Genomic DNA, 19,814 nt, shown 5'->3' with positions numbered 1-19,814 from the left:
AATTTGAAAGCTGCTATAATAACAATAGGAAAAGGATCACAGCAGTTAACGTTTTTTTTAAGAACATCACATGGGTTAATAAAGCCAATTTCAAGAATGAGTCTAATAAAGCAAAGGATTATTTACAACAATGCCCCTTGAACTCATGCACGTGTAACACTATGTCCCCTCAATTTGAAAACCGTACACAGCCAACCTTAAAATCTTGCATCATAACAAACATAGTCCTTCCGTCACATATTTTTGACGGACGTTGGGTGTGTGGTCACGTTTTTAGCACGTGACAAAAGAAAGTATCAAAATGCCCCAATCGTTAAAGAGAAGTTAAAAAAAAAACCTTAGTTCATCTTCTTCTTCCGTGTTAAAAAAAAACCTTAGATACGGGTACTCGTGAAACACTAGGGCCGCCCGATCGTCTTTCGAAAGCAGTTCGGCCCCTTTGTTCTCCAAGTCCGAGAGGGACAACACTTTTGCGAGAGGTGTTGTATCGGCTCGAGATTTCGGTTCGGAAGATCTGGGCCGCTGCGGAGAGTCTCTCAGTTGCCTTGAGGATTCTCTCGGCCCGGGTCTGGGAATTTGACCCGGATTTTGATCGGCTTGATTACTGGGCTGCTGAGTACTGTTCGATTCGACCGACAGGCCCGAGAGAAAGAGAGCTATCTTGTGGGAGAGACGCTCGTCGAGGTCCACATCATCAGGAAGCGAAGCAAACACGCGAGTGAACAGTTTGATCATCACATACTTCTCCAGTCCCTGTGAATTACAGTTCATCAATCTACATTTTACAGTTGACTTTTCTCTATCCAAATTCAGGGAGTGACCTCGCCGGCGCCGTCGAGCTCGTCGTCGGAGCAGCCGGACCAGAGCGGGTGGGCTCTGAAATCGGACTCCATACGGGAGAGGAAGTCCTGTACGGCGGCGCTGTCCCGATCCGGATCCGGCGGGTTGTTCGAGAACGAGACGATGAAGCTGCGACGTACGAGAGAGGGATGACAAATTCATTATTACTTATATTTATCCAATTACATTTTTATCCTCGTCACGTGCTAAAAACGTGACCACACACCAACGTCCGTAAAAAATATTTGACAGAAGATCTAAGTTTGCTACGATGCAGGATTTTAAGGTTGGCTGTGTACGATTTTCAAATTGAGGGTCATAGTGTTACACGTGCAGGAGTTCAAGGGGTATTTATGTAAATAATCATAAAGCAAAAGACTTTTTAGGATTATACATCCCGTGATTAATGTTTACAAATCATAAATATAAAAACAAAAAGCCTTTGAGAATAAAAACACAACTTGCTCCAAAGAGTCTCAACATAAATAATAAAAAATAAAAGGATAAATAAAGAAAAAGATCTGTTGAAGAAGTCAAGTCTCCACATAAATTCTCTCTCCTCAAGACTTTCGAACCTCTCACTAAACAAAACCAAAAATGTATTCGCAAAGATAAAAAGTCAATTAATCTAATTCATTATGGACAAAACATCTCTTCATTGTGCATTTATACACACAATAGCACAAAAGAAAACGGGAAAACTAACTATAAATAATTAGCAGATAAAGTTAATAGATCAAAAGCTTTCTCTGCTAATGAGTCCAGATCTTGACGGACTTGTCATTGCCCAAAGAAGCAGAGGCGATCATGTTCTTGCTTGGGTGACAAGAAACCGAAATAACGGCATCAGTGTGACCCTCCAATTTCTGGACTATATTCCGGGACTGTAAATCCCAAATATACACACAATTATCCTCGGATCCGCTAACGATGTGCTTACCGTTTGTCACCGAGAACGTTGACGAAATGCAGTACTTTGAATTCACGTGGCCCGTGTAAGTCTTCAGAAATTTTCCCTTTGCGAAATCCCAAAGCCTCTGTTCAAATTGAAAAACAAACACCCGTTAAATACAGAATATCGATCTCGGATAGAATTTGATTCATTCCCCCGAGTCTGAGACAAGAGTGCTGTCACAAAGAACATAATGTACCATGGATTTAATCCTCCAAGGTTTATTGAGTTTGCCATAACTTCATTGTCATTTTAGGTAGATATTTTTTTTAAGAACCCAGTTCATCAATTAAATCCTTTAACACCGACTATGTTCAAATAAACAATATTCAAATTCAAAGACAAAAATGCAGTCAAGGAAAACATACTAGAGCATCAAAATTCGAAGGATTATTGAGTATGACAGACTTCATTAACATTTTAAATTGAGAAAATCAGGATCCGGTTCATAAAGCTAAGTCCTTTAATGCTGACCACGTTCAAGTAAACAATATCCAAATTCCTTAAAAATACAGAATGATCTCAGTGAGAGAATTCAGTTCCCCTGAATCTGAGCCAAAGTATAAGAAGTTAAGCAAATGAGCTAAAGCTTAAAAAAAAAATTACGCATCAAGCTTTACGTGAAGAACCCAAAAACATAATGTGGCACCGAAATTCTCAGATTTAATAACTTTGGCACAACTTAATGACAATTTTCGTAAAAAAAATGACCTTGGTTCATAAAGCTAAGTCCTTTAATGCTGACTATGTTCAAATAAACAATATCCAAATTCCTTAAAAATACAGAATGAACTCAGTGAGAGAATTCAGTTCCCCTGAATCTGAGCCGAAGTATAAGTTAACCAAATGAGCTAAAGCTTAAAAAAAAAAAAATTACGCATCAAGCTTTAAATGTAAAGAGAGAAGAACCCATAACATGACGTGGTACCAAAATTCTCAGATTTAATGACTTTTGGCAACTAAATAGACAATTTTCGTCGGAAAAAGAACCCAGGAACCCAGACTGTAAAGCTAAGATCTCTAATACTGACTACGTTCACATAAACAAGTTTCCAAATTCTTTAAACACGCCGAATTACCTCAAGTCACAAATTTACCACCAAAATTTTAGTCAAATTTTAGTCAAATTTTGTATCTAAGGCTAAAATTCTTGAAGATTTATTGAGTTTAAGACTAAATCCTTCAACACAGACTATAATTCAAATGCTATATAAGAGAGCATAATGTACCATGGAAATTCGACCGTAATTGAGCTTGGCATAAGTTCATAGATATTTTGAATTAAAAAATATCAGAACCCAATCCATAAAGCTAAATCCTTTTACCCCGACTACGTTCAATAATTCTATTTTCTCAAGGAATTGTGATAAAGGAGAAGCTAAAAATAGAAAATTCTCTAAGGCTAAGAGATTAGCACAACTTCATTGACATCTTACTTAAGATACTGACTATGTCTCAAATGTTATGCAAGAGAATGTTTCCCAGTGAGGCAATTCAACGAACACATGGAAGGCAAACAAAAAAGGAAGAAGAGAAAATCCTAACCAGAGCGTTATCGAGAGTTCCGACGAGGATGAACTTCCCGTTAGGCGAGAACTTAACAAACGAGACCGGAGGGTTCTCATCGTCGATGAGGGTTTTGAGGCAATGGCCAGTGGAAGCGTCCCAAATCCTGCAAAGGCCGTCGTAGCTACTGGAAACGATGAGAGAGCCGTCGCGGTTGAAATCGACGGCGGTGACGGGATCGGAATGCGCGGGAAGGACCTTGAGACACCTGGCGGTCTTGACGTCCCAGACCCTGACGGTCTCGTCGAAGGAGCCGGAGACGAGGGTGTTGCCGTGGGGGCTGAAGGCGGCGCAGAAGACGTAGTTGGTGTGGCCGTGGAGGGACTTTATTAGGGTTCCGGCGCCGGCGTCCCACAGGCCCAGGGTCTTGTCGTCGGAGGCGGAGCAGAGGAGACGGGCGTCGGGGGAGAACGACAGGTCGGAGACGCCGTGGAGGTGGCCGGAGAAGTGGTGGATCGGAGTTAGGGTTTCGGCGGAGTAGGTGATCAGGGTTTTGTCGGCGGAGGCGGAGGCTAAGAGACGGCCGTCGGGGGAGAATTTGACGGCGGAGACGGCGCGAGTGTGGCCGGACAGGGTTTGGCTCACGGCGTAGGGTTTCGCTTCTTCTGACATTGTTCTTCCTTTCTCTGCTTTGCCTCTCGCTTTCTATTTCACTTTTATTTGTTGTTACTGTTTTTTGCTGTCCCTAATCTTCTTCGTTTAATGCATTTTAGTCCCTATATTATTTTTAGATGCAAAATCATCCTCCATCCTTTGGTTTTTGGCATAAGAAATCCTTCTGTCAAGTTTATAAACGAAATTGGCACATATCCTTAATCTCTGTTCTCAAGGAGCTCACGAGTTATATTTATCTCTACAGAATTGTGTCATGTATACATTTCATGATCTGTTTTTTAGTATGAGATGTTGACTTTTTCACTTTCCGTTCTTATGGGAATGGTATTTCAATAATTTCTCGATCTTAAGGAATGAATAGCTAAACTACGTCACTCTAACACTGTAATGGTTGTTCTGATAAACAAAGTTTGAAAGTGATTTCAACACTTGATTTGTCTTTTGGTCATGAGTCCTGACTTCATCTATACTATAAGGTACACAAAATGGATAAATAAATATGTAAAGATACAGTAACACGCATTCATATATTTGAAACCATTAAATTGAGAACAATTTTATGGTTTAAAATTAAATAGACAAGGTTTTTTTTAATTTTTTTTTAAGAAAAACCATAGTAGAGTAATTTAATCTTATTAAGGTAAAATTTTAACAGGAAAATATACTGTAAAACGGAGATATGGTTTTAGGCGGCACTATAGTGAAGAGCATTCGCTATTGAGAAACACAAGAGACTCGTAATTTCGATGGAATTGCACGTGACACGTTTTATGCGAGTAGCCAACAAAAAAAAAAAAGAGAGTACAATTTGCCCAGAGAAACTTGGGAACAAAATGATATTTTCCTACCTAGTTCAGTTCAAATCATGAGATTTATGTACAAGCACAACGATAGACCTTTTTAGTGACCAAGCACTTCTCACACAAAATCCACACCTCTCCTAAAAAAAACATTTATACAAGTCAAACCTAGCCTATGTACAAGTGGAATGCAAACAAGAGATTTTCTATGGACTACACAAAATTGCGGGGGATGTGAGCACTCGAATTGGTGTTACTTGAAGTATAAGAAATCGAGCCTGTACTTATAGAAGTAGTAAAAGCAGGCATGTTAGGGAAAACATAACCGGGATTTTGAATTCCTGAAGAGCTTTGCTCAGAGTGGCCGTAACCAAACAAACACCTCGTCGTCGTGCTGCCACACGGACTTCTCTCAAACATTTCTTGCCTCGACCTACTATTCCACTCCTCCTGTGTAAACTAAAACGATACTCAATATGAGCAAACAAACAACATAAAAAATACAACAAAAATTTTGATTTATTTTTCGATTTTGGATTTTTTTAGCACAAAAAGTCTAGCAAAATGATCATCAAACCATCGAATTTATCATAGCTAGTCCCTTTTTTATAAAAAAAAACCACAATCTTACTATAACAATCCAAAATTGTTTTATTTTTATTTAAACGTGATAGATTTTATTAACAGAACTATAATGCTGCAATAAATAAATAAATAGATTGAGGCTTTAATACCTTTCGTTGAGAAGCGGAAGCGCAGGTTTCGCCGCACGGAGAAGAAGACTGAACTCTCATCTCCGGGCACGAGCTTCGGAGGCCTCGGGTGACTTCATCGGGGCTCCTAAACCACGCACCGCCCGATGGCCTAACACCGCGGCCGGCCCCACCACAATGCTCGCTGCTGCACGGGGACCGGTCGTGAGACACCACAACGTACGACGAGCTTTGATGATGCTCTTCTCTGCGAAACGTGTGGCTCAGCGGCGGCGGCGGCGGTTCCGTAAATCTTCCCGGAAATGGGTGGGGTTTTCTGCCGGAGGCTGATTCCGGCGCGGAGGAGATTCCGAGCATAGGCGTTCTCGCCCAGTCTTCTATTGTTATTCCCCGTTTGGCTGCGAGCTTCGATATCCTCCTCTCGTCGAGTCCCAAGCCGGTGAGCAAGTCCCACATGTTTCTCACGGCTTCGCGTTGGTTGTTGATCACTTGGTCCCTCATCGCCATTTCCCACTGAAGTTCCGTGTTTGCCATTCCCTGTGTCGTGAGTGTGTATGTATATCAGCAAGGATTGACCTAGTTCTTGAAAGGATCATACTCGTTATGCGTGAAAAACAGTAACAGTCGTATCTTTTTCTTTGTTCGTTACACGGGAAGTATTCAAAACAAGCAAGTAAATATAAGAGAAATGCAGTAAAAGAGGTTGCACATTTAATAGTGAACTAGCCGCTTGAGCATGTTGGTGAACCGTGGCTGTTTTGCAAAACCTCAAGCTTCAAATGACCATATTTCCCTAAGAATAACTTACCAAGAGCCTATATTGGCTAAGAATACACAGATATGTTTTGTTTCCGTTGTTACTCATGGCCTCCTCTATCATATTTTGGAGATGACATCGGTATTTCTCATTAGATTCGATTTCCTACAGAGAATGTTGGTGATAAAGAAAGGGTTATAAAGTCATTGAAAAATATGAATATAAAAAATTAAAAGCTTATGGATTCAATTTCCTACAGAGAATGTTGGTGTTTCCTACAAGAAGAAAACATACCTTCTGATAGTTGACACCAGTTTCATCGTTGTCACGGATGTTGTCCAAAATGACTTGCCGTCTTGATCTTAAAGCTTCAAAAACTGATCCGTCGTTTTCAACAGCCTTTGGCATATTCAAAAAAATTATAGCATTGTTAGCCAAACATTGTTCTACCACAAATTTTAAACTTCAACACAATAAACTGAAATTCAGAAGTCACACAAAAGGTAATGCATTTTCTTCAGAACCCCACATACCTGTTGTTTAGCAATAGCGTCATCCAGCTGTTGAAGCTCGGTGCGGTTACGGAGGTTAGTTTCTTCAAGCTCATACAATGCCTTTTGTAGGTTTATCCTTTCATGTACATTTTCACTGGTTTCGTGGCTCAAAGTATTCAGCCATGATAGCTCATCATCAGCACCCCTCTCAGCCGGTTTGATGCTCAGTTGTGAATCTTTATCAGCCAATTCTTTCTTCAATCGGCCAACCTCGACCTGTGCAAATATTAATATCACATGAATTATTTTTAATATGTGTTAAAAATGGAGAAGAGAAAGAACCCATTTTTAAAAGCTTACCTGAAGACCGTCAATCATCCTCTGGTAGTCTGAAACATGGGAATCAATTGTACCGATATTTTTCTAGAAAAAAAAAAAAGAGCATCTTATTATTATAAGAGAATTGACTCGATGATAATAAAGAGTCAATTGCTAAAGGGTGATAAATGAAATGTATTCAGGCTTTTTAACAAAACTATAGTCTCAATCATACCTGGATGTGTGTCTTTATTTCCTTTGCTCGGTCGGCATATTTCAAGGTATTTACAGTGTGCTGATACTGATTGTCAGACGGGGATATAGTTGCAACCATGACAGTTTGCGAGTTTCCACTCAAACCATCTTTTAGTATTCGTGTCAATTTGCTGCAGAATCACTTGAATTAACAGTTTGAAAAAGAAAACGAAAACAGGAAGAAAAAAAAAGTGACAGTGTTTCACTTAAATTGGTAAACTTGAATTGGCCAGTGAATACCTATTTCTGTAAGGAACATAAGCCAGACCCTTCTTGTGGTGTTTACCCAGAGCATTAATGCAGTTTGCTAGAGCAAGAAGTGAACGGTTAATATTAGCCCCATCTCTTAATTTGTGGCCCCCATTATTTGTTTCTGAGGCTCGTTCACTTCCAGCAAGATCTACTAGTGCAAGTTTTCCGTGCATTACTTGATTCCGATACTTGTTCCTCTGCTTCCTTTTCACAGTAATCTCCAGAACAGCATGTGATCTAGTCATGCAGAAACGGCCCATAATGAGATCGCCGTAAAAAAAATGCTACGAATGGGCAGGCAATGCCATAGTTTTGTGAATGAAAGTTCAATATTGTTTGCTTTCTTCTACGTATCTAGTTGAGTCAGATTTCTCAAGCGAAAGTACCTCCAGAAAGTGAACATATTCCATATAAAACATGCAATATCAATATCTTACGTGTATGAGGTTGCTAGTTCTGAGAAAAAAACTATCGACGTTAAAGAGGTTTGAAAATCGGAGGCTATAAGATACCTTGCAAAGATATAACATGAGGTAATTCTGAAATGAAAAATCATGCTGGTGTCCACTACCGTTAATGCTCTGACAGGTAAAGAATTTAAACTAACCGGGAAGATGTTGCATTAGCTTCTGTGCTTTCAGTTTTTCTTCGACTATTCCCCAAGTTCAAGAGTTCAAGAATCCTATCAGCCGATTGGACCTAAATAAAGAACGCAACTCATCAAGGACTATCATCAACACTCAAAATCTAGATTTTATGAAATTGGCTTTAAACATCATTTGAAATGAGATAAAAATCTCAAACCTTGATGCATCTCAGCCCTGCGACGGTTATTCCTTGCTCTGGGTCCTCTCTCAGTTCCAAATGTCCAGATGATTTTTCAAGTAAATCATAGATTACCTAGTTTTGACAATCATTAGAATTTTCAGTGCAAAAGTGCTGAATAGATCAGCTTTCTCGATCAATTGTTACACCATACATACTTCATTGTAGACTTCGAGATAGGAACAAAAAACTTCAAATTCATCGGAATTCTTGTCACTTTGAATAAGATCAAAAATCCTGTTGAGGCTAAGAGCCATGAGTCCAGGATCCTTCTTGGTCCCAACCATTGTGTAGGTTTTCCCGCTGAATGCATGATAAATTGAGAGGCATGAGAAAGTTGCAAAGGAAATATTATATATACACAAAAGTGCAATATCAAAAACCTATGAGACCTTAGGAGTATCATAATGCATGGTTATTTAAAGAAAATCAAGCCTTTCATCGCTGTCATACATCAATAATAAAAAATGATGAGCTCAATTAAGCATCCTAAATTCATAACACCATAAGATATGGGAGTTTATGAGGGTTTAACTTTTACTATAGACACACAAAGTCAAGCTAAACTTACATGTATGAGAATTGAAGTATTGTAAAGTTCAAACAGGAATATATATTTTTTATGTTTACCTTCCGGTTGAACCATAGGCGAAAACAGTTGCATTGAGACCTTGAACAACACCGGAGATCACAGAAGATATACATTTTGTGTAAACATCCTGTACGGTACACTGATCATCAGACAAATAACTCAAACTATAACTATCCTAAAAAATAAATAATTAAATCCTACATATGTCTTTTGACCCAATTTATAGCGCCTGGCCAGCCAAATTAGTGATCATAACAGCACTATTCAATTAAAACTCACAAGAAGAACAAAACTTTTTTTTAATGATCCGAAAGGGTAGTTTAAACTTTAAACACAAGATTAGAAAAATAAAATAAAATAACTAGTAATTTTTTTTTTAATCCATTAACATAGATATTTCATTTTCAGAAGTATCACATTATTCCAATAATAATAATAAAAACCAATCCCAATCAATTTATAACTTATTGATTGTCTTTGACAAAACGCATTTATAGCAGTATCTTCTTCTTCTAAGCAAACATTCAGTCAATTAAAGAAGAAAAAAATGCATTTCAAATTTAATTTACCGAATTGGCACAATCAGGTCCGAAAGCGTAATCGAAACTGTACTTTTTCTCCTTCGTTCGATTCTGTATGCGATCAAGGTAGTCCTTGGACAAGTCAGGGTCCAGAACAAGCACTTCCTACAAAAATTCAAACAAACATTCCTGAAATCAACAAATAAAAAAAAAAAAAAAACCTAAAACCGGGAAAAAAGCTTCAAAGTCTCCACAAAACCTTGCTGTCAATCACTCGAACAATATCGCGTCCTCGTCGCCTAGCCGCCAATGGTCGGCATTTCACCGCAACCTGTATCGAATCAATGCGATCAGAAAAGACAACAATGCAGATACAACTTCGCAGATACACGTGAATGTATATATACATCAATGCTTACACATATACTTACAGTGAGAGTTGTGGTTTTCTTCGAAGCCGGTGCTCTAATGCTTGGCATTTCTTCGTATTCTCATCGACTTCTTCTTCGATTTTTAGCTTTCCGAACTCGCAAGTTCACCAAACCAAAAAAAAAACAGGCTCTTCTTTCAGAGCCACATATTTTCCCAGAAAACGAGAAACAAGTAAGGGATTTATTTTCTGTTTGGATGAAAAGAGAAGGAAAACCACTCATAAAGAGGAAGAAGAAGAAGAACGAGGCGCGAAGAGCGAAAACCGCAAATCTTCCGAAACGGAATCCATGAGAGACCGGCGTTTCATTTTCTCGGGAATTTCACAGTTTTTTTTTTTAATTTATGAGCGGACAAATTTCAGAGTCGCGAGAAAATGTAGTGAGAGAGAGCGAGATTAAACTAAATACGTACGTGAAGAGAGAGAATGAAAGAAGAAATTAAAAAAAAAAAAAAAAAGCTTAGTTGGCAGAAAAAATTATTATGTGGTCTACGGTATAAGACTATATAACGTACTGATTGGTATTTGATATGCACAATAAATGACTATCAACGTTACGGTGGGTTTTCGTGAAAGATCGTGACCGTTGATTGGTTTTAGCTCGGGACAAAAATGGGATTCTTGATCTCTGTGGGACTACGAATGGGATTTTGTCGTTTTATGATTTGAAGTTTGATGACAGTACTAATTATTTTCTTTTGGCAGTTTGGGCCGTGATCTCTGAAGTTACCTATTTTAATTTTTACAAATCAGTCCTTTTATTGTTTTTAATTGTCTTTCTGTCTTTTTATTATTTTGTTGAAAGATTCGTACAAAGAGGTATGGTCACAAAAATAATCTAATAAAATCCACGGTAGGGTAGGACCTTTAAAAAAAAAAATCCAAGGTAGGGAAAAAGGCGTTCTGTAATACCTCACACGTGCGAGTTGTAAAGTTTGTGTGAAATATAAAACTATACAATCATGTAAAGATTGTCTCATTGGGAACATTACTACAAGCAACACAACGTGGTAACCAAATTTGTTTTGTTGGTCATTTATGTTCCAATTTGTTTGCTTCGAATGAGGAAGACATGTTTGCCTAGTTTTATATTACTTTGACACCAATGTAATGGATTTTTCAAAGCCAAGAGAAGAAATAAAAAATTGTCTTAGAATTGCTGTATTTTGTGCGTAAAAAAACTATTCTTGTGTGATTAGTCTATTTTCTTGCTCTTTAGTTTAATCATACAAAAAATACTGTATTTAAAATGTTGCTTAGCCTGCTTAAATAAATACACCTGATATGGCTGTCTCTTAATTAGTCGTGCTATGCAAATTTAAAAAATGAAATTCAATAAATGTAAACACAAGACTTGATCATCAGTAGATAAGAATATTGGAACATATGTATCTTTGACTTGTTTATTACTCGATCTATGGCCGGTTTGGATCTTAGGTCAATTTAAATAAGTCCTTTTTTTAAAAACGTCCAGTTGGAATTTCCTTAAAACCGATTTTTTATTTATTTTATCAAACTAGAGATATAAATAAAATTGTGGCATTTATTAATGGACTAATTTCTAAGTAAATATTATAAGATACGAGAAAACTTAAATAACATTTTGAATAATTATTTTTCCCTGATACGGCATAATTTATTTGTTTAATTTTTTTTATATATATATATATATACAACGCTGCAACCATGAAGTTTTTAATTTTTTTTAACAAGTTATAAAGCTAAGATCATATAAAAAAAATGAAAAAAAAACTTAATTCAGCTCCATAAATCTCAATATGAATAAGTGACAAGCACGTTTAATGTCGTTCCATGGCAATATTTCAGACACCAACATGCATTCGAAATTTCATGGATTGAGATATGGTCCTGGTTGATGATGATATGCATATATGCATGCATTGAAATAAATTTGTGGACCACCAAAGGAAAATATAGGTTTCGATAAAACTAAATCTAATGAGTAAAAGGAATAATAAAAAGAAATGAAACAAGTTTGGCCATAGGAAAAAGGTCTCTTAGATGAGTGCCAAATGATTGGGAAACACAATGTGGTTACCATGAAAAAGGTGTGGTCCAAACGTAGCCTTAACCTATGTTTGAAGATAATATAAATCCAACTATGTCAAAAATTTAAGTTAAGTCTTTTGATGCGTGTGTATAATAATTTTTGAATAAAAAGTAAAAGGGCAAAATCGTAAAAAATATATAGAAAATCACCTACTTTGGAATTTCAAAAATTAACAAGAGGTTTTGTAAAACACATGAATTTTGACCGGATTATAAAAAAAAGGAAAAATGATATGAAGTAGCCCATTCAAACTATGACTTTTGCAAAATAGCCATAGTTTCATTAGGTATATCAAAATAGCCAATTGAGAGTACTACGACTTTTAATCCTGCCTCGATTAATTTTAATCCAGCCTTCATAAGCTTACATTCTGTCTTTATAGTTCGTTTGGATTAAATTTAATCCAACCTAGATTAATCTTACTTTGGCTAGTTTGCTTATAATTGGCAAACTATGGCTATTTTGCAAAAGTTTAAGTTCTATTTCACTATATAGTCGCTTGACCCAAATAAAAATATGTTTGTTATTTTCCTTATAGTTATTATAGGAATCATTTTAACTTTACCTATAAATTTGATTATTCTAAAAAACCAATTCTTAGAAACAAAATGAAAGTACTTTAGTTATTATTATAATACACTAAGACAAATTGAATTTTTAGCTTCGGACAACTTTGTCGCATAAAAAAATATCACTGAGCATCATCAAAGAAAAGTATTTTTAAATGGGTTTCTTTTTAAATTAGTTTTGGATGCGAATTTGATATTGGATGCGAATGTCGCTTGAACTATCTTGCCAATATGTAACCATCCAAAGAGTCACTAATTCAGTGCCGAGCTTTTTCTTCAATAAATATTGTCTATTTTAAGTTTTTAACTACATAGTAGGTCAATTTCACATAATAATTAAAAAAATCCTTAATTTAGTGGTACCATTAAATACATATATAGCACGCAATACAAGAGTGGATGTATGATCGTACTTGATCAAATCTAGTTGTGTGCGCATTAATTTATCCGAGAAACAATTTCCAGGCCTTAATTTAGCCGGTCCAATGATTTTAACAATTTCCTGCCAATAATGTAACGTCACACGCAAACTTCGCAGCTCATGGATAGATTTTAAATGAAAGAATATGGGGTATCTGCAAAAGGAATCTAACAAAAATATACAAAAAAATAAGTTATGATATTATGGTTTCAATGTGGGTCAAGTGTAGCTATATATGTCCTTACCAACATGTGTTATGGCACCCATTACCATGGACAATTGAAAGCATCAATTCCTTATTTTATTTTCTATTTTTTATGTTTGTCAAGTACTATGCTTCTTTTAGAAAATTAATTAGTGCTTCAACTACCAACTTTGGATGATGTGATTAACCTTTTTTGTGTTTTGGAATCTGGATGAATGTTACTTTTCAATTAGATAGCGTATTGCTTGAGTACACGTATATTTCTTGCAATAGCTAACAAATGAGCATCTTAATTATAGCTGCAATATGTATGAAATACTTGTTGAATACATGCAAAAATCTGTTTGATTTCGAAGAAAAAATAAATGATGTGGTGCAAAAAGAAAAAAAGCAGAAAAAATAAATTAGATTTTTCACTATGTTTGTAGAACTTTTCATGAAGTGAATTTATATATCACTATCATGTAATTTTTCATTTGAAATATCTTCATCATATCTTTTCTTCCTGAAGAAATTATCTGGTGTATTGACTTTTCAAAACTTATTTTACAAACATCAAATACAATTTTTAATCCCATAAAATAATCGTCGCCAACAATGTTTCAAACGTAATTTTCTTAATGTTTATAAATATTATTGGGTACAATTTTAAATTTAGAAAACCAATGTATATGGAAGTCTGTATCCTTAAGAATGAACATAAAAATTGATATCCGCAGAATTTCCTCTTTATCTCAGTATCATAATTTCAAGTGGGGAAGGTCATGGTGGTATAGCCCGAGATCTGAATATCATTACGGTAGCCCTAGAATTCTGATTAATAGAAGGCTGGTCTTTTCCTATAAACCTAAACTCTCATCATTATCTTGGCGATTAAGTTACTTTAGCTGGAAAGTGTTCACTTTATTGATTTAAAAAAAAAAAAACCTAACAAATTACAATCTTAATCATATTAGGAATATAAACTGCCTAGATAATGGCTATTTAATATTTTGACAACATGGTTTTAAATGGCTATTTTGTGTAATTTTTCCTAAAGAAAACCTGAAAAATAAATGTCCACCGAAAAATCCCGGTCAGCAAGATGGGTTCCTAAAAGAAGGATCATCATTTCCCATGTCTCGAGTCTCTTCGACTGCAAGTTTTTTTTGTTTTTTTTTTTTTAATATTAAAACACTCCAATAATCATAATTTATATAGCATAATCAGCCACATCAAATGCTTCTCAAACTCATCGGACCTTTTTATGATGGTAAATACAGATGGAATTAAAACTACCCATCAAAATGAGCAGAAACTCCAAACGGCCCTTTTAAAAGAATGATGCAAGTTTAAGCAACTACCGAGTCACATAAATATTTGCATATTATATAGAATATATCACAGCGAATAAGATATTTTTACATAGCAATTCACAGGCACAGCTGTACACTAATCAACTAAAGTCCTTTCAAAAGCGCCAACTTTGCTTTGCTTTTTTTTTCTTTTTTCTTTCTTTCTTTCCAAAACTTGGAAACGCATTTATACCTCACAATCGTTGCTTTCCCTTAAAAGCAATTAAACATTTTGAGTATGGGCAGTAATTTTGGCTATACCACGTAAGTAACTGTGGTGGTTAAGCATATATATAGTGTCAAGTGTAAAAAGCTGTACCACTGATCGATTGTAAGTCTCTCGAGAAGATTTACGTTTCTATGCTGTCATTAAGAGCTTGGCCTTCTCGATTTTCTACGAGCAATGGCTTTGTGTTGGCTCTGTTGACCGTCGATACCTGACTTTCTTCGTCCTCGATGGACATGTCCGAACTATTCAGAAAAATACCTGTAGAAAAAAAAAAATCATAAAGCACGCACTTTAATATTAGAAGAAAGAAAAAAAAACAGCAACCAGATCTTTTGTGATGATAATCAGTTGGAATAGCAAGTTTAATGTTGAAGTACGCTGCTCTAGGACTAAAGAAAATAAAATGACTCACCACAATGATTTATTTGTACTAAAATATAATTAAATAAATAAATAACGAAAATAATGAAATAAAGTACTAATTTACCCTTCCGGGTTTAACACACTTACCCATGAACCATATTCCAGCAGCAAGAAACAGTATGGAAGTCAATATCAGAGTCGTTTCCCTCCAGTTGTTCAAATGATCCTACAATCACATATAAAACATACAAACCCCGTAAAACATAAGGCAAAATTTACGTATTCGAGATAGAACCATAAGGTGATAAGCTTCTGAGACACAATCAATACTTTTTTTAATTGATAAATTTAATCTCTCCCACACATAATGATCTATTTATATTTTTTTTTTACATTTAACAGAAGAAGCTTTGAAGGCTTTACCTGGAGGACCCCAACAAGCGGAGCCGAAGGAACATCTCCGAATATGTGGATAGAAACGGTTGACATAGCCATTGATAGTGGCCTCAGGCTTGGCTTTACGCAACGGAGACAAACGTAATTAACCGGAGCCTTCACATGCATTGTGATGATGATTAAAAGTTAGTGAAATGGGATGATCAGAAACTTAATAACAGCTAACCCAACCCTTGTATACTCTCAAGCAATGAACAATCTTTACCTGCGTTGCAAATACTAGTAGCTCTCCAATTGCAAAAAGAGCCAGGAAAGCGTACAAGTTCTTCATGCAAAAGGCAGCGAAGCAAAATACTGCACCTAGAAACGTTGCTCCCGAAAGTAGCTGCAAATGAAAGAAAATCTCAAGTGCCTAATATTCAAGACAATTTCGGTACGGCAATTTCTACTCAAATATAAACCTCTTAGGCTCTTCAAAAGAATGATTTCGAAAGAGAGAACTCAACCTTGAAGGCGTTTGAAATGGTGGCATTCATGTTATCAAGAATCAAGCCTCCAGAAATTGTGCCCAGAATTCCACATACGATTGTTACTCCACCGAATAACAGATCTGCATTATCCTGTCAATGGATTCATTTTATTAAAATATCATCCAGTACAATTTATAGGCCGAAATGAAAATTTCTTACAGTTCTAAAAGGACTAACATAATTATACCATATGGAAAATGTTGTATCCAGCTTTAGGCCCCCAGTAGGAATAAGCACCAATTACAAAGTTGTATGAAATGTATCCTGTGAAAGTCGGTTGATATAGAAAAAGTTTCAGGTGAACAGTTCAAAATATTTAACCACAAGATCTTCACTTGGATGATTAACATATGGTGACTTAATTTCTTTTTATTTTTCATTTCTCAAATGCCAAAAAATGACTTGAATGAATTAACAAGTCAAAAGTAATTTGAGAGCACCTAAAACGTTGATAAGATACACTTTATCCAGCAAAAGGACTTCCATATCTTTCAGAAATTTGGAGACTTGGTCTCCTAGTTTTGATGTAGGAGACGACCTGAAACAGCACTAGTTCAGACACCAACGTAAAAGAGTAACCTATTTCTGATATTTAGTTACACTCATTCTGCCTAATATTTTCTTTATCAACCGAATTCAGATGACAATAAAAGCAAAGATTTATGGTCAAGATAAATAGAAAAAGGGGTCTATTCTTGTTCCTTTTAGAAGAATGCTCAAATATTTAAACAATCTCCATCATGAACTGGTGTATCCAGTCCAAGTTATAATTAGTTTTACAGAGCAGCCAGGTTAAAAACTTTATATTCGATGGAAAACACGTAATAAAATGTTCAGAGCTTTTAATTTTTTAATTTTATTGTTAGTTTTCCTTTTTTGAAATGCAAAAGTGTAATGATTTGGAACTTACTGAAAATGTAAGAAATGTCCACTTACCTAGTAGTCTTACTAGACTCGGTGAGCTCATGATCATCTGCTCCTTCGGTTACAAGTAAATCACACCTCAGTAAAAGAAACTTGAATAGATGATAGTATGAAGATCATATGAAAGCATATAATAACCTGAAGATCAATAAATCTATCCCCAAATTTACATTATAAAATTTAAAAACTAGCAAAAGTAGCAATAACTTAATAAGATCTTGCATTACCTCCAACCACCGAGTGAGTTGCTTCAATAGTATTCAATCCCTTGCTTGAGTCAGTGTACGCAAAACCTATGTCCAAAAGTTGAGAGGTGATGAGTAAGAAGAAGAAAGTAGCAAGATACCAGATTTTGTCCATAAATAGATTACTAATTTCCAAACATTCACCTTTTAGAGGCAATGGTTTTACTATAAATCCTAGAACAGCAAATGGGAGCATGAGAATTGCTTCTCCCCAAAAGGCAAGACGCCAATTGAAAAAGCTTCCAACCTAAGAGAGAGATAAAGCATCACAGGAGATACTAAATAAGTATGAGGCTCTATAACATGCATAAACAATCAAACAAGTGAAATAATTCAGAAATCTATGAACATGATTGTTCTTCACTAAAATCACGAGGGAGATTGAGACTTACAAAACCGCCATAAACATATCCTAGTGCAATTCCAGTAGGTATGCACATGTAAAACATCGCAAGCCATGCAGTTTTCTGGGATCAACAAACAGACAAGGCTAATTTAGGTCTTACGATAATTTACAATCAGTAAAATAGTCAGAATCCAAAGGAAAGCCGAGAGAAAAATTAAACCTGAGCAGCTGGAGCATTGTCATCAATAAACGGAGCAGCGAGACTTATAAAAGACGCCTCCCCAACACCCACAAGCCTGGAAGAAGAACACAATGTAATAATGTCATTATACGGACCGAAGATTAGATCATATAGAAGCAAATAAATAGCAATCGGAAGGATCTTCGTAGCTTTTTTTTTAATTTTTTTTTATATACATACATACGGAAAAACGTGATAGACCAAAAATCAAATGAAGCGCCACAACCAGCTGTTGCAAAAGTCCATATGGATAAACCAACTCCGATAAGCCTAAAAGGATTGTGGCTGCAAGAAAAAAACGAATACAAAGTTATAAACACTGATATCATGAATTGATATTATTTTTGGATTAAATGAAATTTAAATGAAATAAACTACAATGGTCGATATCGGACTTTCAAGAGATCCGTGCTCTCCCAAATGGGAATTTATTCTTCAGTCACTCTAGTCTCTCATAGACTAACTTCTAGTCCCCTAATTATCTCTTGTTATTCTTATACCCTCCTCAATACCTAGACTCTTAACAAAATTAAAACTGTCAAGGCGTAACCAAAAAAAAAAAAAGATAAGTTTTAGTAAGTACTCACCTCTTAGACAAGGACGCAAATATCGGTGAAGCCACAAGAAGTCCAACCATAAAAGCAGACGAAAGAACACCATCTTGAAAATTATTCAAGTCAAAATCACCCCTGCAGAGAAAGTAGCGACTAATATATCAAAACCGAGGAACCCCATGAAGAAAATGGCCGTTGCACATATCAATAAGAAAGGCTAATTTTACTTGGACTAGTTTACTAGGCAGAGGATTTCATTCCTCTCTTCAAATATCTTCCTCAACTTATCAGCTGAAGGCTTAGTGTTTGAGACATTAGTCCTCGACCTTTCAAAGACCAACATATAATTAATGAATTCTAGGTATATATCCAAGTATTATAATTACCTTGAATCTAGGTAGTCTTAACAAAAGCATAAAATAACCTCAAATTATACTTTATTTTTTAGTAAAAAGAAAACTCAAGCATCATTTACAACAACTTGTAACTTAATTTACACACACACACACACACACACACACACACACAAATAAAAAAAAGAGTATATATTAATGTGATCAACCAAGCCCTAATTCAAACTTTGTTGTTCCCAAATAAATAAATAAAATAAAATAGACTCCTGGATGTAAGAATGCACCGATGGAATTCTCGTTGATAAGATTCAATTGGATTCTTGCATATCAAACACAAGTAAAAATTGGTTTGCCATCGCAATTTTCGCATATACAACTACAATATAGAATATATATATATATATATATATATATATATATATATATATAATTTCGGGTAAGAAAATCTCACTGGATTCCAGTAGCCGAGGAACAAATTCCAGAGTCGTTGCAAGTCTCGAGACTTCCATTGACGCCATTGCTCGCAATCGCTCCGCGATCCACGTAATTTAGCATGTTGATCACGCAGAAGATCAAGAGCAACCTGATTTCATTTCGTCAACTTAAAAATTCGTCGCAAACACTTTTGACACTGAAATACCTAATCGGAGACGGAACAGAAAGAAAAAGAAAAAAATGTTCAGCTTTCTAACGGACCTCTTTGCCGTGTACCATGAAGGAAGGGAATTCGAGCCGTCGTTTGTACTAGTCGCCATTGGAGCTCTGAGTCTTCTGAGGATTATTTTCTTACTGCGAGGAAAATGAAGATTTTTTTTTTTCCTTTTCTTTTTCTTTTTCTTGCCTATCTTTGAAAGTAAAGCAACCAAACGTATTACGTATGACAAAAAATTCCTTCCAATTATCTCTTTATTTATTTATTTATGTATACACATATAAAATTCTTTCTTTAAATTACAGATATATATCTTGTGTTTAAGTGAAATATCGAGTTTAACTTTTAATTTTCAAAAATGTCGAGTTCATACCATCTGTTTAATTAAAATGATGAAATTATATTCTGAAATAGATAACTGTGCCACAAATCTTCTTTTTATTGACTTTCC

General features: G+C 35.7%; 3 protein-coding genes across 5 annotated transcripts; all 3 read right to left on the bottom strand.

Moving 5' to 3' along the window:
• Positions 1-1,316: 1,316 nt before the first annotated feature.
• On the bottom strand, positions 1,317-4,101 carry WDR5A (Transducin/WD40 repeat-like superfamily protein). Its single transcript, XM_089610935.1, has 2 exons — positions 3,338-4,101; positions 1,317-1,877 (listed from the first exon to the last, which is right to left on the bottom strand). The coding sequence occupies exons 1-2, from the start codon at positions 3,968-3,970 to the stop codon at positions 1,593-1,595; spliced, it is 918 nt and encodes a 305-aa protein (XP_089467061.1). The 5' UTR covers positions 3,971-4,101; the 3' UTR covers positions 1,317-1,592.
• Positions 4,102-4,733: 632 nt separating this feature from the next.
• On the bottom strand, positions 4,734-10,293 carry LOC149399049 (P-loop containing nucleoside triphosphate hydrolases superfamily protein). 2 transcript variants are annotated; one of them, XM_089613500.1, is made up of 15 exons: positions 9,932-10,293; positions 9,760-9,831; positions 9,549-9,665; positions 9,018-9,106; positions 8,546-8,690; positions 8,367-8,462; positions 8,170-8,261; positions 7,551-7,799; positions 7,291-7,441; positions 7,098-7,160; positions 6,777-7,013; positions 6,538-6,642; positions 6,295-6,408; positions 5,508-6,023; positions 4,734-5,223 (listed from the first exon to the last, which is right to left on the bottom strand). In XM_089613500.1, the coding sequence occupies exons 1-15, from the start codon at positions 9,977-9,979 to the stop codon at positions 4,987-4,989; spliced, it is 2,331 nt and encodes a 776-aa protein (XP_089469626.1). In that variant the 5' UTR covers positions 9,980-10,293; the 3' UTR covers positions 4,734-4,986. The 2 variants fall into 2 exon arrangements, with proteins under 2 accessions (XP_089469626.1, XP_089469625.1); XM_089613499.1 differs by having other exon boundaries at positions 4,735-5,232.
• A 4,045-nt stretch (positions 10,294-14,338) lies between these two features.
• Positions 14,339-19,593, bottom strand: LOC149399048 (putative sphingolipid transporter spinster homolog 2). 2 transcript variants are annotated; one of them, XM_089612683.1, is made up of 16 exons: positions 19,408-19,593; positions 19,163-19,294; positions 18,392-18,493; positions 17,985-18,089; positions 17,784-17,859; positions 17,610-17,684; positions 17,362-17,464; positions 17,200-17,265; positions 16,985-17,027; positions 16,489-16,586; positions 16,236-16,312; positions 16,025-16,138; positions 15,784-15,903; positions 15,546-15,674; positions 15,270-15,348; positions 14,339-15,017 (listed from the first exon to the last, which is right to left on the bottom strand). In XM_089612683.1, the coding sequence occupies exons 1-16, from the start codon at positions 19,464-19,466 to the stop codon at positions 14,881-14,883; spliced, it is 1,515 nt and encodes a 504-aa protein (XP_089468809.1). In that variant the 5' UTR covers positions 19,467-19,593; the 3' UTR covers positions 14,339-14,880. The 2 variants fall into 2 exon arrangements, with proteins under 2 accessions (XP_089468809.1, XP_089468810.1); XM_089612684.1 differs by having other exon boundaries at positions 16,985-17,021.
• Positions 19,594-19,814: the final 221 nt, after the last annotated feature.

Source organism: Urtica dioica, chromosome 4, assembly GCF_054948205.1.
Source record: "Urtica dioica subsp. dioica isolate 48M chromosome 4, U.dioica_male_clone48M_v1_H2, whole genome shotgun sequence".
Taxonomy (NCBI): Eukaryota; Viridiplantae; Streptophyta; class Magnoliopsida; order Rosales; family Urticaceae; genus Urtica; species Urtica dioica.
This window is presented reverse-complemented; position numbering and strand designations above follow the sequence as displayed.

Coding starts and splice junctions, on each gene's coding strand:
- WDR5A (XM_089610935.1), bottom strand. CDS start 3,970: ATGTCAGAAGAAGCGAAACCCTACGCCGTGAGCCAAACCCTGTCCGGC. Junction 1,878..3,337: donor GAACTCTCGATAACGCTCTG/GTTAGGATTTTC, acceptor CAATTTGAACAG/AGGCTTTGGGATTTCGCAAA.
- LOC149399049 (XM_089613499.1), bottom strand. CDS start 9,979: ATGCCAAGCATTAGAGCACCGGCTTCGAAGAAAACCACAACTCTCACT. Junction 8,691..9,017: donor GCCTATGGTTCAACCGGAAG/GTAAACATAAAA, acceptor TCATGCATTCAG/CGGGAAAACCTACACAATGG. Junction 6,409..6,537: donor CTGGTGTCAACTATCAGAAG/GTATGTTTTCTT, acceptor CATTCTCTGTAG/GAAATCGAATCTAATGAGAA.
- LOC149399048 (XM_089612683.1), bottom strand. CDS start 19,466: ATGGCGACTAGTACAAACGACGGCTCGAATTCCCTTCCTTCATGGTAC. Junction 17,685..17,783: donor ACAATGCTCCAGCTGCTCAG/GTTTAATTTTTC, acceptor TGTTGATCCCAG/AAAACTGCATGGCTTGCGAT. Junction 15,018..15,269: donor TGCTGGAATATGGTTCATGG/GTAAGTGTGTTA, acceptor TTTTTTCTACAG/GTATTTTTCTGAATAGTTCG.